The 19,302-nt window shown below is 35.8% G+C and overlaps 1 protein-coding gene and 3 pseudogenes across 1 annotated transcript; all 4 read right to left on the minus strand.

Moving 5' to 3' along the window:
* Window positions 1-1,270: 1,270 nt before the first annotated feature.
* On the minus strand, window positions 1,271-7,067 carry LOC136832973 (uncharacterized). Its single transcript, XM_067094625.1, has 5 exons — window positions 6,990-7,067; window positions 5,205-5,454; window positions 2,248-2,304; window positions 1,379-2,081; window positions 1,271-1,325 (listed from the first exon to the last, which is right to left on the minus strand). The coding sequence occupies exons 1-5, from the start codon at window positions 7,065-7,067 to the stop codon at window positions 1,271-1,273; spliced, it is 1,143 nt and encodes a 380-aa protein (XP_066950726.1).
* Window positions 7,068-7,712: 645 nt separating this feature from the next.
* Window positions 7,713-10,888, minus strand: LOC136832974 (pro-resilin-like; annotated as a pseudogene).
* Window positions 10,889-12,141: 1,253 nt separating this feature from the next.
* Window positions 12,142-13,086, minus strand: LOC136832975 (pro-resilin-like; annotated as a pseudogene).
* Window positions 13,087-17,873: 4,787 nt separating this feature from the next.
* On the minus strand, window positions 17,874-18,427 carry LOC136832976 (uncharacterized; annotated as a pseudogene).
* Window positions 18,428-19,302: the final 875 nt, after the last annotated feature.

The raw sequence follows: 19,302 nt of genomic DNA on the forward strand, positions 1-19,302 counted from the left end.
TAAAAGAATAAATAAAGGTTTTTTCCATCCATGTTCTCCGTAGTTGAATACAACCTGGGATGCGTTGAGTGGTCATCTATATATTAAACTCACTTCTTTGTATCTGCATTGCTTTCGCACTTTTATTTTTCATCAGTTCAATTGGTCACTTCCCATCTAGCTTTCCGCATTCATTAATTTTATCCTATTCATATTTTCGCCGTTCATTTGAGTACCTTTCCTTATGGCAAGCTTTTTGAGAGCATGCAATTCTGACTGAGTAGTATGGTTAAATAATTTTTGTGATGGTAATAGTGATATCCACATTCAGCACTCTCAAGTTAGCCAATCACTGATTAAAGTAGCTCTTTCAAATGTGCCTGAAGAATGTAAAAGGGAAGAGCCCTTAACCTCGTGCTTCAGGGGAAAAGTTCTAGTCATAGATTTACATTTCGTCAATACATTTGCCGTCAGACGTTGACGTCGTTTCTGTAAAGGAAATTTTAATAAAATGAAACGGACCTCTTCCCCGATTTGTGCAAATGTGAATTGTGAAAAAGGCTGTTTGCTGTCTTTTTCCAATTACATTTTCATCCAAAGCTTCGGCATTGTTTTGATACCCAAAGTTTTTTTTTAACTAAAATTTCTCTCCCGGATCCAAGCCTGTTTGAAACTGAAACGCAAGTCCATGCATTTTCTGCCATTCTTATTCTCTGAAAAAAAAATAATGTTATTGAGAAAACCTATGATTTTAAGTTTATAATATTCTTCCTGCCGTTCATATTGCCTACGTACGGAATTTTTTTTTTTTTTTTTCTTGCTTATTTTTAAGCTTCGGTAGCCTCTGCTTAAGGCTGTAGAATTTATTTATCGTTGTTAAAGTAAAAAAAATAATTCTTTCAGTGCTATATATATATATATATATATATATATATATATATATATATATATATATATATATATATATACATACACACACACACACACACACACACATATATATATATATATATATATATATATATATATATATATATATATATATATATATATATATATATATATATATATATGCATGCACGTACATTATTTTTTTATAAAAAATAATAGGTAATAAAGAAATTATCTAATTCGCATATGTTTATTATACAAAAATATACATTCACACTTAAAATGTTAGTAGGTCGGTGGTCCATAGTTGAAGAGAAGGCAGAAGATTGATTGTCCGGTAGGCAGATATAGAAAGGAATCATTAGATCGTCCAAATAAGATTAACCATGTCATTGCTGACTTAGAAAGGGGCTCCATAGGTATCTGAAGGTGATGGAGGAGCTCCGTATCCGTTGCTAGAGCTGAGGGGCTCCATAACCGTTACTGGGAGCAGCACCTGCTCCATTACTTGCCATTAGATCCATAACCATTGTTTCCATTACCGTTGCCATTAGATCCATGACCATTGTTGCCATTAGATCCATAACCATTGTTTCCATTACCGTTGCCATTAGATCCATGACCATTGTTTCCATTACCGTTGCCATTAGATCCATAACCATTGTTTCCATTACCGTTGCGACTTCTACCATAAGGGTCATAGGCAACGACTCCAATCTGCTCGTTGACTGAATAGAAGTCTTCAGCATCAGCGCAGTCGAAGTTGAACCACCAGTCACAGACGAGGTACTGTTGGTTGAAGATGGTGCCGTTGGGGCAGAGGAAGGAGTCCTGCTGACGGCGACCATTGGGCCTGTCCTGGCAGATGTGGAAGACCTGGCATCTAGCCTGACGATCAGTGTCGGCATAATAACCAGGTACATTCTGAGCATCGCAGGAGAAACCGGTGTCAGGGACGGAGGCCAAAATAGGGTAGTCTTGTCCAGGAACTCCACCGCCAGGAATATTCTCTGCCAAGGCAGCAAGTGGGTCTACTCCATAGGAGTTCCTAGGTGGGCCATAAGCATTGCTCGGAGGAGCTCCATAGCCGTTGCTTGGAGGAGCTGGAGGGGCTCCATAGCCATTGGAGGGAGGAGAAGGGCGTTTGTCAGCAGCTGCGAGGCTGAGAAGAGCTACAGAATAAAAGGGAAAATAGTAATAAATGGTGAAACCTGTAAAATTATCAATTAAGAATAGCAATAGTCTGTATTCTCTATTATAAGATCCTTTTTATTTCACAGAGCCTTCATTAGTTTTATCAAGAAAAGATTGTTTTTATATATAGTATGTCACTTGTTCATTTACATAAAGAAATATTTTTGGTGCAAAGCTACTTACCACACACTACAAAGGCCTTCATGGTTGGTGGTGTATATCGCTGGAATGGACCAGGATCTACAGAGGTGATCGACTGAGTGATGCATTGAGGTGTGAGACGCGAGTTTATATAGTTGCTGGCTTCCGTGACTTCTCATTCTTATCATCTTGACGGCCTTTCTCGTCGTGTACTGGAGCAAGGACATATAAAATGCCCTGTATCATGAATAATCTGAGAGAGAGAGAGAGAGAGAGAGAGAGAGAGAGAGAGAGAGAGAGAGAGAGAGAGAATAATAAATAATCAGTTTATGGGTGAGGTTAACCAGACTTTAGTGATCGCTGCTAGCGCTTCCGAAAATCGCAAAATCGCCTGTAATGCAGTTTTTCCAGTTTTTGGTCTCCACAAAAATGATAAGTGGTCTAGCGTCAGAAGGTTTTGTAACTTACATATTCCATTTTTTTTACCAAAGGTGTCTTCGAATCCACTTTGATCTTAACGGTTCAGTTGAAGCAGTGTTTGCTGGAATACATAGTTTTGATCTGCAGTTGGTATTTGTTAACTAGCTCGTTGGGTTACTTGTGCAATCACCATATGGTCATTGCTTCTTTTATTTTTTGGAGTGTGTACAACATTTTGAAAAACGAAACTGTATTAAAGTTTCCATCAAGAAAGAGTTGTGTATTTTTCCCTCCTGCTTTTTTTTATGAATTTTATCATATACAAGTTTGTATTATTTCATATTAATGTAGTGATAATTGGTATTTGTTAGATACATCTGATAAAGATGTTCTTCCTTCATTTCTATGAATAATAATAATTTAGTTTTTTTTACTATAGTCCCTTTAACTTTCCCGTACAAATTAATTAAACCATCATAGTTACAAGAAGCAAATGCAAATTCAATTCAAAAGATTTATTGACTTACACGAAGCGGTTTCATACCCAGTTTGATAGTATTACTCTGACATTTTACAATTTGCTCTTTCATTTGTTAATGATTTTGCTGAATATTCCAAGGTGCTCTCTGTCTTTTCGTGTTTGAGGTGTCCACCTCATAGGTGGTGGGGTTGGGAAAGGCTTATGGTGTGCATTACTCGGCGTACGGTAGACAGTGCCGAAGGTTGTTTGCAGAATTGCAGCGTTCCATTGACCCTAGTTGTATTACTTTTTTTCCATTAACTTACATCCGGTCCCTTCTCTTTTCTGTAACTGTCCAACGTCATATTTTCACTTATTAAAGAACAGGTCCTTCGGACGAGCCATAAGAGAGTCCATTGGACTCTCTGGTATCATTGAAACTACTTTTTATTTATAATTCAGCCTGTCCAGGATACTTGGAGAAGGTTTGCTTTTGAAAGCTGTTCAAGAAATTGATTTTCTTTATTGAATATAAAAATTGTATTGATTATAAGCGTCAAGTTTTACATGGCTTTTGCATGATTATATGGTTTTCACAAGTATAAGACATATGCATGAATGGTTCGTTTGAATGTTGTTTTGAAAGATACTTTTTATCAAGTGTAATGCAGACATGCACATTATAAATAAAATATATATATAAATATACATATATATATGCATATGTATATGTGTTAAATACATTTATGTATGTAAATACAAACACTTATTATCGACATATAATGTATATGCTGTCTTTATGAACTTTGTTGCTGTGGCGCCAGCTTGCGATATCAATCAACCAATGAAGAAATCAGACCTTGTTTAAGATATAATGTGTTTAGATAAGATACTTTAAAGTAGCGCATGTCCAGTTATATCTAGTGTAATTTACAAATCCACATTAATTATAATAATGAGACAGTCTTCTTCTTCTTCTTTCTCTGTATCTTTTCCACTTCTATGCGGGGTCGATGTTTCTGACAGCTTTCCTCCACCTGGCTCGGCCAAACACATCGTTTTCTGACAATTGTTTGTCTCTCAGGTCTTCTCTAACTACATCCATCCACCTTCGCTTTGGTCTTCCTCTTGCTCTCCCACCAGGCACCTTCATCTGCATCACTCTCCTCCCTACATATGTCTCTTCCCTTCTCATCACATGGCCATACCACCGCAGTCTTCTTTGCTGGGCCTTCTTTGAGTTCTACGACTTTAGTGGTTCCTCTTATTCTTTCATTTTTGATCCTGTCGATTTTTGTTACTCCACACATCCAATTTCTTCTCTTGCACTCTCTTTACCGGCCATGTTTCTGCTCCATAATAATGAGACAGTAGGAATATTTGTTCTTCAAATATTAAGATGAAATTACTTACGCCATGGTGCATACTTAATATAGGTATTTCATGTCCTCATCTGTAACCGCTAGACTGCAAACTACTGTATGTAGACGACTAATGTAGAACTGACTCTTCCTTATGCCAACCCTTCGACAAAGTCAAGGGAATAATATTCACTAGAGATATTAAGAACGGACGGCTGAATGCAAAATAAGGTGAGGAAACAGCAAATTCTTTGAGTATTATTTATAATAAAATCTTCAGGTGATGACCTACGACAATTTTAGATTTAAAAATTTCAAGTACTTTTGCAATTCCTCATCAGTGGAAGAAACTGATTGAGTTTAACAGATTTGTGTATCATAGCAAAATTGAAAAGGAAATGACTGCTTGTAAGTGAATGAGTGATCTAAATGAAAATGTTGTAAAAGTGTAAAATACGATGCTGGACGAATGATGTGGTTACTGCATTGGTGAAATGACTTCATGATGATATACAATGATCTCTTATTTAAGATGAAAATATTAATGCCAAGGGTTCTAACGTTCGAGAGTTATTCGAAAGCGTATTGGAAATTAAGTGCATTGTGTAATGTATCTAAACGTCGCTTCGGTTAACGGAAATTAAGTGAAAATTGCTGGTTTTGCGTGATGAATAAAAAAATACGATGCATGGAGGGTAATTATTTACTTGCGTATTTTTATATAAAATTATTATTAAAGAAAATGGTATGTCCATTACCTAATAAAATCCCCCCATAAGGGTCATAGGCAACGACCCCAATCTGTTCGTTGACTGAATAGAAGTCTTTAGCGTCAGCACAGTCGAAGTTGAACCACCAGTCACAGACGAGGTACTGTTGGTTGAAGATGGTGCCGTTGGGGCAGAGGAAGGAGTCCTGCTGACGGCGTCCATTGGGCCTGTCCTGGCAGATGTGGAAGACCTGGCATCCAGACTCACGGTCAGTGTCGGCATAATAACCAGGTACATTCTGAGCATCGCAGAGAAAACCGTTGTCAAGGACGGAGGCCAAAATAGATTTAATTTCGGTGGCCTTGATTATACACTGTACAAAAAACTCGAGTTGCACCGAAGAAACGTCGGCTCATTTTTTACTCCTTTATTCATATAGGTGCTTTAGTAAATTAGCATATACATTGTGCCTCGAACATCGGCTCCTATGTATTATTTGGGGTGCTGCATCTAACGTCTTCCTCCATGACAGGATTGAATTAAACGCAACAAGTTCGACTTCTCAGCAACCCCGTCTGCACATCTCGGCCGTCAGGTAGAGTCTGTTATTTCTTTTCTGTAGACACTGTTTCGGTCAGTGTTCCGTGGAGCTCAAAGACTGATCTCCTCCTATGAGGCGGCTTCGTAACATCCCTCAAGCCACTTATTTAAGTATTTATTATGCGGGCGTCAGTAGTCCCTGGTCTGCAGGTTTTGGTGAATGGTTCATTCCCTCATCTGCCAAACTTTTGACCTCTGCTCATGTTTTCGGTTTCCTTGGCTCAGATAAACTTCAATTCTTCAAGAGGCAGGTTCGTTGGCTCTTGCATTGGGGAAGTCCGGCTGTTTTTCTTTCTGTATTTTCGTTTTTGTCATCTGTCTTCGGCTAGATAAGGTCATTATGATGTGGATCCCATTAGCCATTGCTGTTAAAGATAATGATTATAATGGCAGGATCCTGTGAAGATATCGATAATTTTAATTCTATCATTATTTCATCTTAGACGCTAGACAAACTTCAGTACATTTACCTATAAAATAAAAATAAAGTGCTTTTGCAAGTATTTCTAGAAAAATGAAATTATATACAAGATTATTGACCGAATTAGAGAAACAACGACTAAGGGTGCTCAGGGTTTATCTTCAATACCCTAGAAGCGAATTCTTCATAGTTTATAAAAAATAATAAGAAAAGGACATTGAAGTAATGACTGATTTGAAGATGAAATAATAAATAAAGGTTTTTTCCATCTATATCCTCCGTAGTTGAATGCTACTTGGGATGCGTTGAGTGGTCATCTATATATTAAACTCACTTCTTTGTATCTGCATTGCTTTTGCCCTTTATTTTTCATCAGTTCAATTGGTCACTTCCCATCTAGCTTTCCAGCTGCATTAATTTTATCCTATTCATATTTTCGCCGTTCATTTGAGAACTATTCCTTCTGGCTAGCCGCTAGCTTTTTGAGAGTATGCAATTCTGACTTAGTAGTATGGTTAAACCATTTTTGTGATGGTAATAGTGATATCCACCTTCAGCACTCTCAAGTTAGGCAATCACTGATTAAAGTAGCTCTTTCAAATGTGCCGGAAGAATGTAAAAAGGAAGCACCCTTGACCTCGTGCTTCAGGGGAAAAGTTCCAGTCATAGATTTACATTTCGTCAATACATTTGCCGTCAGACGTTGACGTCGTTTCTGTTAGGGAAATTTTAATAAAATGAAACGGACCTCTTCCCTGATTTGTGCAAATGTGAATTGTGAAAAAGGCTTTTTGCTGTCTTTTTCCAATTACATTTTCATCCAAAGCTTCAGCATTGTTTTGATACCCAAAGTTCTTTTTAACTAAAATTTCTGTCCAAGATCCAAGCATCTTTGAAACTGATAAGCAAGTCCATGCATTTTCTGTCATTCTTATTCTCGGGAAATAAAATAATGTTATCGAGAGAACCTATGATTTCAAGTTTATAATGTTCTTCCTGTAGTTCATATCATCTACGTACGGATTTTTTTTTTTTTTTTTTGCTTATTTTTAAGCTTCTGTAGCCTCTGCTGAAGGCTGTAGAATTTATTTATCGTTGTAAAAGTAAAAAAAAGACATTCTTTCAGTGTTATATATATATATATATATATATATATATATATATATATATATATATATATATATATATATATATTTACATAGACACACACACACACAATACACACACACAATGTATATATATATATATATATATATATATATATATATATATATATATATATATATATATATATATATATATATATATTATATGCATGCATGCCCGTACATTATTTTTTTTTATAAAAATAATCGGTAATAAAGAAATGATCTAATTCGCTTATGTTTATTATACAAAAATATAATTCACACATAAAATGTTAGTAGGTCGGTGGTCCATAGTTAAAGAGAAGGTAGAAGATTGATTGTCCGGTAGGCAGATATAGTAAGGAATCATTAGATCGTCCAAATAAGATTAACCATGCCATTGCTGACTTAGAAAGGGGCTCCATAGGTATCTGAAGGTGATGGAGGAGCTCCGTATCCGTTGCTAGGAGCTGGAGGGGCTCCATATCCGTTACTGGGAGCAGCACCTGCTCCATTACCGTTGCCATTAGATCCATAACCAGTTTCCATTACCGTTGCCATTAGATCCATGACCATTGTTTCCATTACCGTTGCCATTAGATCCATAACCATTGTTTCCATTACCGTTGCCATTAGATCCATAACCGTTGTTTCCATTACCGTTGCCATTAGATCCATAACCATTGTTTCCATTACCGTTGCGACTTCTACCATAAGGGTCATAGGCAACGACTCCAATCTGCTCGTTGACTGAATAGAAGTCTTCAGCATCAGCACAGTCGAAAGTTGAACCACCAGTCACAGACGAGGTACTGTTGGTTGAAGATGGTGCCGTTGGGGCAGAGGAAGGAGTCCTGCTGACGGCGTCCATTGGGCCTGTCCTGGCAGATGTGGAAGACCTGGCATCTAGCCTGACGATCAGTGTCGGCATAATAACCAGGTACATTCTGAGCATCGCAGGAGAAACCGGTGTCAGGGACTGAGGCCAAAATAGGGTAGTCTCGTCCAGGAACTCCACCGCCAGGAATATTCTCTGCCAAGGCAGCAAGTGGGTCTACTCCATAGGAGTTCCTAGGTGGGCCATAAGCATTGCTTGGAGGAGCTCCATAGCCGTTGCTTGGAGGAGGTGGAGGGGCTCCATAGCCATTGGAGGGAGGAGAAGGGCGTCTGTCAGCAGCTGCGAGGCTGAGAAGAGCTACAAAATAAAAGGGAAAATAGTAATAAATGGTGAAACCTGTAAAATTATCAGTTAAGAATAGCAATAGTCTGAATTCTCTATTATAAGATCCTTTTTATTTCACAGAGCCTTCATTAGTTTTATCAAGAAAAGATTGTTTTTTTATATAGTATTCACTTGTTCATTTACATAAAGAAATATTTTTGGTGCAAAGCTACTTACCACACACTACAAAGGCCTTCATCGTTGGTGGTGTATATCGCTGGAATGGACCAGGATCTACAGAGGTGATCGACTGAGTGATGCATTGAGGTGTGAGACGCGAGTTTATATAGTTGCTGGCTTCCGTGACTTCTCATTCTTATCATCTTGACGGCCTTTCTCGCCGTGTACTGGAGCAAGGACATATAAAATGCCCTGTATCATGAATAATCTAAGAGAGAGAGAGAGAGAGAGAGAGAGAGAGAGAGAATAATAAATAATCAGTTTATGGGTGAGGTTAACCAGACTTTAGTGATCGCTGCTAGCGCTTCCGAAAATCGCAAAATCTCCTGTAATGCAGTTTTCCAGTTTTTGGTCTCCACAAAAATGATATGTGGTCTAGCGTCAGAAGGTTTTGTAACTTACATATTCCATTTTTTTACCAAAGGTGTCTTCGAATCCACTTTCATTCTTAATATTCATTGTTGAAGCAGTGTTTGCTGGAATACATAGTTTTGATTGGTATTTGTTGATTAAACTTTAGATTGTGCAATTACCATATAATTAAATTCATATTTCTTTAATTTTTTGACTTTCCATTTTGAAAAACGAAACGAAACTATTAAAGTTTCATCAAGAAAGAGTTGTGTATTTTTCCCTCCTCTCATGCTTTTTTATGAATACAGTTATATTATTTCATATTAATGTAGTGATAATTGGTATTTGTTAGATACATCTGATAAAGATGTTCTTCCTTCATTTCTATGAATAATAATAATTTAGTTTTTTTTTTACTATAATCCCTTTAACCTTCCCTTTCAAATTAATTAAACCATCATAGTTACAAGAAGCAAATGCAAATTCAATTCAAAAGATTTATTGACTTACACGAAGCGGTTTCATAGTTTGATAGTATTACTCTGACATTTTACGACTTGCTCTTTCATTTGTTAATGATTTTGCTGAATATTTCAAGGTGCTCTCTGTCTTTCCTTGTTTGAGGTGCCCACCTCATAGGTGGTGGGGTTGGAAAAGGCTTATGGTTTATTTCTCGGCGTATTGTAGACAGTGCCGAAGGTTGTTTGCAGAATTGCAGCGTTCCATTGACCCTAGTTGTATTGTTTTTTTATTTAATTTACATCCGTTCCTTCTCTTTTGGTAACTGTCCAACTTCATTTTCACTTATTAAAGAAAGATTTAAAAGGAGTCCATTGGACTCCGGTATCATTTAGAACTATTTTTTTTTATTTAAAGATTCATATTCCTGGATACTGGGAGAAGGCGTTTTTGAAAGTTGTTCAGGAAATTGATGTTCTTTATTGAATTTAAACATTGTATTGATTAAAAGCGTCAAGTTTTACATGACTTTTACATGATTGTATGGTTTTCACCAGTATAAGAAGTGAAGTATACGTATAAATGGTTCGTTTGAATGACGTTTTGAAAGATATTATTATCAAGTTTATTTTAGACATATAGATTATATATATATATATATATATATATATATATATGTGATGTTGTCCATGATGTGTTCAATGTATACATGTATATGCATATATTTGTGTTAAATATATTTATTTATGCAAATGCAAACACTTATTATCGACATATAACGTATATGTTGTCTCTATGACCTTTGCCGCTGTGACGCCACCTTGCAATATCAATCAGCCAGTGAAGAAATCAGACTTTGTTTAAGATATAACCTGTTTAGATAAGATACCAGAAAAAGTAACGCATGTCCAGTTATATCTAGTGTAATTTACAAAACCAAATTTAATTTTAATAATGCGACAGTCTTCTTCTTTCTCTGCATCTTCTCCCACTTCTATGTGGGAAGGATGTTTCTAACAGTTTTCCTCCACCTAGCTCGACCAAACACATCGTTCTCTGACAGTTGTTTGTCTCTCAGGTCTTCTCTAACTACATCCATCCACCTTCGCTTCGGTCTTCCTCTTGCCCTCCCACCAGGCACCTCCATCTGCATCACTCTCCTCCCTACATATGTCTCTTCCCTTCTCATGGCATGGCCATACCACTGCACTCTTCTTTGCTGGGCCTTTTTTGATAGTTCTACGACTTTAGTGGTTCCTCTTATTCTTTCATTTTTGATCCTGTCCATTTTTGTTACTCCACACATCCACCCGAGAATTTCGTCTCTACTGAGTCCAATTTCTTCTCTTGCACTCTCTTTTCCGGCCATGTTTCTGCTCCATAATAATAAGGCAGTAGGAATATTTGTTCTTCAAATATTAAGATGAAATTACATACACCCTGGTGCATACTTAACATAAGTACTTCATGTCCTCATCTGTAACCGCTAGACTGCAAACTACTGTATGTAGACGACTAATGTACAGTAGAACTGACTCTTCCTTATGCCAACCCTCCGACAAAGTCACGGAAATAATATTCATTAGAGATATTAAGAACGGACGGCCGAATGCAAAATAAGGTGAGGAAACAGCAAATTCTGTGAGTATTACTTATAATAAAATCTTCAGGTGATGACCTACGACATTTTTAGAATAAAAAATTTCAAGTGCTTGTGCAATTCCTCATCAGTGGAAGAAACTAATTAAGTTTAACAGATTTGTGCATTAAAGCAAAATTTAAAAGGAAATGACTGCTTGTAAGTAAATGAGTGATCTAAATGAAAATGTTGTAAAAGTGTAAAATACGATGCTGGACGAATGATGTGGTTACTGCATTGGTGAAATGGCTTCATTATGATGAAAGACAATGATTTCTTATGTAAGATGAAAATATTAATGCCAAGGGTTTTAACGCTCGAGAGTTATTCGAAAGCGTATTAGGGGAATTAAATGCATTGTGTAATGTATGTGAACACCGCTTCGGTTAACGGAAATTAAGTGAAAATTGCTGGTTTTGCGTGATGAATAAAAAAAGTACGATTCTTGGAGGGTAATTATTTACGTGCGATTTTTTATATAAAATTACATTTAAAGAAAATGGTATAAATAAAATTTTGTGTCCATTACCTAATAAAAATCCCCCCCCCCCGCCTGTTCTTTTAACTTGTCATAGACGCAAACATTTTGGGAACGGCTTTTGGCTACAAATAAAATTTCCAGATTTTATATTTTCCATATAATTCCTGGGTTTAATGAAAATATATGTATGGTTAAGACTAGATCGACTGTAAAAGGTACAATATACTTGTTTCATTATTATCTCTGTTCCCGGGCAGGCTATCAGTTAACGGTTATGCACTTTATAAAGTTTGGATTAATAATAATAATAATTAATTGTTCATTTTTATTTTCAATACAAAAATATACATTTATGTTTGTAATGTTGTCCAGTCATAGTTCCTTTTCAAGCACGCGTCTATAGTTATTTGTTCATTAAGCAAACTAGGTGATCGAATTATGAATAGTGATGAGGAATCTGATTTAGAATTGAGCTCCATATGAGTCACAGAGGTTGAGGGGCTCAATATCCATTCATAGGAGCAGCTGGGGCTCCATATCCATTGCTAGGAAGGGCAGGTGCGCCATTGCCATTGGAACCATAACCGTTACCATTTTGGTTCCCATTCCTTTTTCCATTTCCATTTCTCTTTCCATTGTTGTTTTTCCTTCCGTTTCCGTTGCCATTTGAACCATAACCGTTCGTGCTCACACCATTGCCGTTTGAACCATATCCATTGTTACCGTTACCGTTGCGACTTCTACCATAAGGGTCATAGGCAACGACCCCAATCTGTTCGTTGACTGAATAGAAGTCTTCAGCATCAGCACAGTCGAAGTTGAACCACCAGTCACAGACGAGGTACTGTTGGTTGAAGATGGTGCCGTTGGGGCAGAGGAAGGAGTCCTGCTGACGGCGACCATTGGGCCTGTCCTGGCAGATGTGGAAGACCTGGCATCCAGCCTCACGGTCAGTGTCGGCATAATAACCAGGTACATTCTGAGCATTGCAGGAGAAACCGGTGTCAGGGACGGAGGCCAAAATAGGGTAGTCTTGTCCAGGAACTCCACCACCAGGAATATTCTCTGCCAAGGCAGCAAGTGGATCTACTCCGTAGGAGTTCCTAGGTGGGCCATAAGCATTGCTTGGTGGAGCTCCATAGCCATTGCTTGGGGAGCAGGAGGGGCTCCATAACCATTGGAGGGAGGGCGTTTGTCAGCGGCTGCGAGGCTGAGAAGAGCTACAAAGGAAAGGGGAAAATAGTCAGAAAAGGTGAATCTTGAAAATTATCAATGAAAAAAAGTAGTAATGTTTTAATGTCTCTTTTGAAAAATGCTTTCTCTTTCACCAATCCTTCATTAGTGTCATCGACAAAAGATTTTTTTTTTAGGTCTAATATATCTCAAATTTTCACGTTTTACTAACGAAATATCGTCAATACTTACCACACACTACAAAGGCCTTCATGGTTGGTGGTGTATATCGCTGGGATGGACCAGGATCTACAGAGGTGATCGACTGAGTGATGTCTTCTGGTGGGAGACCCGAGTTTATATAGTTCCTGGCTTCCGTGACTTCTCTTTCTTCTTACCTTGATGGACTTTCTTGTCGTGCACTAGAGCAAGGACATGTAAAATGTCATTATTTCATGATTTTTGAGAGAGAGAGAGTAGAGAGAGAGAAGAGAGAGAGAGAGAGTCATAACTGGATTATTTCATTTCAAAGGTTAAAATGTATCTTATCTGCTAAAATTTTCTTTTTCTAAAAAAATATAAACAAATTAAATTTTCCTCTTTTGAAAATTAGATAAAAGTAATTTGTAACTGTTGAATATTATTTTTTTTATTCTTTTTTTTTATCACCCACCATTTTTCCTATGAAAAGTTCCATTAAACAACGTTATATGTTGGCACATTTTTTTTTGTCTTGTAATGTCTTTTGTTAAAACGTTTTTCCCTTTATTCAAAATGTTATTGAGTCATTTGTTTTTATGTGTTTCATATTTTCAGAAATTATTTTTTGAAATATTTTTGAAAATAAATTTGTCTTTTGGTTTTGGGAATGTTGTCAAAATGACTGCTTTTTTTAGCCTTTTATTTTGCATATTGGTGCCAACTTTTCATAATTGTTTGATACTCTTTGGAGAAAGGTTTTTTTACATTTCCTTAAAATGTTTATTTTTTCATAGTCCTTTCTTTCCAGTACAGCAAACAAGTTAAGATTATGGAATAATTCTTTTGAACATTTTGAAGTAACTGTTCGATGCTTAAAAACTTGTCTTTCTTTTCAGTTTTGTAAAAAAACTATGTGCACTTTATTCGGCGTTGTCTTTGTTTGCACTTTTTCTGTTGCCCTCAGATCTTTAAAACTACTGAGGCTTAGATTAAATTGGTATGATTTCCTATCCACCCTCCAACCATCAAACTTTTTAATTTTGCATGTCAGTAGTTTTATTTTAAAGGTTTTAGTTATTAATCGAAAAATATTATTTTTCAGGCCAAATGAATTGATTAAAGTTTCAAACAGCATTATATTTTGACCACCGAAAGATTTAATTTTCTTCATTTCGCTTACTTGGGACGCTCGGTGCGCTTCACCTTCCTGCATTTTTTATTTTAAATATTTTATTGAAATTTGTTTTCTGTCACTTTTTGGTTCCTGCATCCGTTAGTCTCTCCATGTATATTAAGGCTGTCCATCTCGTGGGTGGGTGCTGATGATATGGACACAGTACTAAAAGTTTCATAGAAATTTTGATTGCTTTTTTTAATATGTCCGTTCTCTTTAGGTCAACCTGTCCAACTCCAGTTTTCACATATTTTGTATCCTTTAATTGGAGGCCATTTGTTCAATATCATTGAAAATACTTTAATTGTCAAAAGATTGAACAGGATGTTTGGGGAGGGAATTTCTTGTTAATTGTTATTACAAAATTATCCTTTCTCAAATAAAAATTTTTGTTAATTTGGGGTCTGGCTTTTATAATTACTTGGTTTTACAATTTCATTTAGATATTTATAGTTTTTGAGAGCTTTTTACTGAAGTTCAATATAATATATATATATTATCATACAGATTATCAGTTTATATATGTGTTTTTATAAATATGTGATAAATGTATTACATGCCCCAGTTTACTTTTAACTGTAATGTTTTATTATTAATAACCTTTGTTGTTTTTGCCAGCTTTTGATGTGGATTCTGTCTCATATATCAGTACTGTTTTTATATTTGTCTTGAATTTTGTAAACACCATTTTTCATCTTTTTAATTTCGATTTTTTCATTTTATGTTTTCCCTGTTCAACATTTTGTAATAGGAGAAAATTAGTACAGTATCACTTTTTCCCCATTTCTCAAAGTTGTTGAAACTGGTAATGTTGTGTTTATTCTCATTATCTGTAATTATAGTAACACTCTCTTAATGCGTTTCACTTGAGATTCGGATTCTTAATGCGTGTCACATGAGATTTGGATTTTAAATGCGATTGCTTTAGATTCTTAATAAATGAATGAGATTCTGACTCTTAATGCGTGTCACATGAGGTTCGGTTTTTTAACGCGTGTCATATGAGATTCGGTTTCTTAATGCGTGAAATAAAAATTCGGATTCTTAATAATGTTATATAAGATTCAGTTTCTTTAATATATACAGTATGAGGTTCGGATTCTTAATGCGTGTCCCATGATATTAAGTTTTTAATGCGTGTACGTGATTCATTCCAAGTGTAGAATTCGGATTAATGCGTCTCACGTGAGATTTATTTAATGATACACGTCTTACAAGGATAAACGTGTCCTTAGTTATTCTTAATGCGTTTCACGTGATTCGGATTAATGCGGGTATTGAGATTCGGATTCTTAATAATAAACATGAGATCGGATTTTCAATGCGTCTTAATTGCTCATGAGATTCGGATTCGTAATGCGTGTTTTTCGAATTCGTAATGCGTGTCCCATGAATTCGGATTCGTAATGCGTGTCACATGAGATTCGGATTCGTAATTTGTTTGAATTAGATTCTTTGCGTGTTGTGATTCGGATTCGTAATGTTTTGTCCCATATGATTCGGATTTTTAATTTTGTCCATTGAGATTCTGGATTTTTGCGTGTCACGTGAGATTTGCATTCGTAATGCGTATCCCATGCGATTCGGATTCGTAATGTGTGTCACGTGAGATTCGGATTCGTAATGCGTGTCACGTGAGATTCGGATTCGTAATGCGTGTCCCATGAGATTCGGATTCGTAATGCGTGTCACGTGAGATTCGGATTCGTAATGCGTGTCCCATACGTGATTCGGATTCGTACTGCTTGTCCCATGAGATTCGGATTCGTAATGCGTGTCAAGATTTCATTATGAATGACTTAAAGGAATGAGATTCGGATTGTAATGCGTGTTATGTGAGATTTGAGATTCGAAATGCAGTCAAATAATTCGGATTCGTAATGCGTTCCCTGAGATTCGGATTCGTAAATAAACGTGATTCGGATTCGTTTGTATTTGTTTAGATTCGGATTCTTAATGCGTATCACGTGAGGTTCGGATTATGATGCGTGAAAAGATTGGTTCTTATTGCATGTCACATGAATTAATGTTTGTCAAAATGTTGCGGTTGCCCTTTGACAATAGAAGTGTTGTAATGTTTTATTTCAAAAATCTGAGTCAGTTATTTTCTTTTCAGTCCTTGAAAATAGTTCACATTTTCTGGATACAAGATAGCAACGGTTAATTTTTTTAAAATCTTGATTACTTTTCTTGGTAACATAAGCATGGTTTTATTTGCTTGTATTCTTTTCATTCTTGTACTCAAACTTCATATATTTTGTATACCAGTGTATTTACATGTAATAAAATGTACATTTAAGAGGCCAACAGCTGTTGGTGTATACATTTACATAAAGTGAAATTCATATAAGGTACTTTTTGTATTTTTTATATATAAGTATCATGTAATTAGAAGCACAAAATAAATAAATTGGTGCTAAACCTAGTATTATTAAAAAAAAATAATTATATAAATATTGTACTGTTTGACCATTATCAGTTATTAAAACATAAACAGAAATTTACTGACAATTTGAAGTTTTCAATTCAAATAATTTGAAACTTACCTCAATGTATCATGTCCTTTTTCATTTACATATTAAACCCATAAAAGAAACTTTTATATTTATGGATCATTTTGTAAGCCATCATTTTATGCCAGAAATAAAAAAATATATTTCTTTAATGTTCTCTGTCTTCCCAGGAATTTGAAAGCTCAAAGAGGTGAGGGTTACAATTTTTTTGAACGTTTTTGCAAATTTTTTCATGACGATCCTCTAAGACTTTTAACGGTTGTTTAGAATTAAAAGGTTAAATGCTATAGAAGGAGTAATATTGTGCTTGTATCTTAACTTCCTTCATATGGAAGGATTTAAAGGGAATGACTGGTTGCAAGATAATCAGTGATGTAAAAGAATATTGCCGAGGCACAATGACTTCATTATAATAAAATGAAATGAATGAAAATTTTCTTTTGTTCTGTAAATCATTTGAGGCATATTGTAAATGAAAATTTTCAACTCATTTTAGAAAAAATTTTTATTAAAGGATATTATTCAGATGTAAATTATTTAGGTTTTTATAAAAGCTTTGGAAAACTGTAAAAATAAACTAATGCTTTTAGTCTTAAAATGTTAACTCCCCGTATCATGCATTAAACTGTTCACTTAATATGTATCATGGATTAAACAATTTTACTGTGGGTTTTGCACACAATTTTTAAGGTTCTTTAGTTTTCTTAAAACTCGAGGTTTAATATATTTTCGACTAAACCAGCGTAATGTATAAAATACTTGGTTTAATATTTATGTATTCTCTTTTTGGAAAGTTTAATTAATATAAAAGATAATTGAAATTTAATTATTAATTTTTATTTGTAATATAAAAATATACATGTATAGATATAATGTTATCTTCCATCTTTGATGTTAATTTATCCGTTATTTAACAAAGATGGTGATAGAATTAATGAATAGTGATGAGAATGTGACTTAGAATACAGCTCCATAAGAATCTATAAAGGTGATTGAGGGGCTCAATATCCATTCATAGGAGCAGCTGGGGCTCCATAACCGTTACTGGGAGCAGCACCTGGGCTCCATTTTCCATTGATAGGATATCCAGGTGCACCATTGCCATTGAACCATTAGAACCGTTACCATTTTGTTCCCATTCCTTTGCCATTTCCATTAGATTCTTGCTTTTCTTTATTGCCATTGTTTTTTTCCATTTCCGTTGCCATTTGAACCATAACCATTGTTTCCATTACCGTTGCCGTTTGAACCATATCCATTGTTACCGTTGCCGTTGCGACTTCTACCATAAGGGTCATAGGCAACGACTCCAATCTGTTCGTTGACTGAATAGAAGTCTTCAGCATCAGCGCAGTCGAAGTTGAACCACCAGTCACAGACGAGGTACTGTTGGTTGAAGATGGTGCCGTTGGGGCAGAGGAAGGAGTCCTGCTGACGGCGTCCATTGGGCCTGTCCTGGCAGATGTGGAAGACCTGGCATCCAGCCTGACGATCAGTGTCGGCATAATAACCAGGTACATTCTGAGCATCGCAGGAGAAACCGGTGTCAGGGACGGAGGCCAAAATAGGGTAGTCTTCTCCAGGAACTCCACCGCCAGGAATATTCTCTGCCAAGGCAGCAAGTGGATCTACTCCGTAGGAGGGCCGTAAGCATTGCTTGGTGGAGCTCCATAGCCATTGCTTGGAGGAGCAGGAGGTGCTCCATACCCATTGGAGGAGGAGGGCGTTTGTCAGCAGCTGCGAAGGCTGAGAAGAGCTGTCAAAATAAAGGGGAAAAGAAGAGCTGGAAAGGTACCCTGTAAAATTTCAGTTAAAAAAGCAATGTTTTGTAATACTTATTTGTAAGATTCTTTATTTTGCAGACTTTTAACAGTTTTATTTGAAAATTTCTTTAAAATGTTATATATCCCATTTTGACTCTTTTCATTGCAAAGAAAATTTTTGTTCGAAAAGATCACCTACCACACACTACAAAGGCCTTCATCGCTGGTGGTGTATATCGCTGGGATGGACCAGGATCTACAGAGGTGATCGACTGAGTGATGTCTTCTGGGGGGAGACGCGAGTTTATATAGTTGCTGGCTTCCAGACTTCTTTTTTTTCATCTTGATGGTTGTCTTTCTTGTCATGCACTGGAGCAAGGAAGGCCATTTAATGTGACATTGTTTCCGTTTTAAATTTTGAGAGAGAGAGAGAGAGAGAGAGTTAAATAACTGGATGCAGATTTGTAAAAAAAAAAAAGCTAAATTTTAGTGTATTCAAATATCTTAATTCTGTGATTTAGAAGTTTGCTATAATTTGTCTGATTCTGGATGAAAGTATTTAATTGTTTGTAAATTTAACACATGAAAGTGGATATTCAAAACAAAATGTTTAAATTTTGTTAAGGTTTTCCTTTATTTAAAGATTTTTAAACTTTTCCAATTATATTTTGATTATTTTTGTGTAAATTTTATTTATTTATACTTCTTATGTTATTGGACCAATGAAATTTACTCTTTTCGTTGTCACTGAAAAAAGTCCCTTTTGGCTTCATTGCCTTTGCCATTTAATTTTTCATCATCTTTCCATTTTCCATTTTAAACGTATGGAATAATTCTTT

This window comes from Macrobrachium rosenbergii, chromosome 51 (genome assembly GCF_040412425.1).
Source record: "Macrobrachium rosenbergii isolate ZJJX-2024 chromosome 51, ASM4041242v1, whole genome shotgun sequence".
Classification (NCBI taxonomy): Eukaryota; Metazoa; Arthropoda; class Malacostraca; order Decapoda; family Palaemonidae; genus Macrobrachium; species Macrobrachium rosenbergii.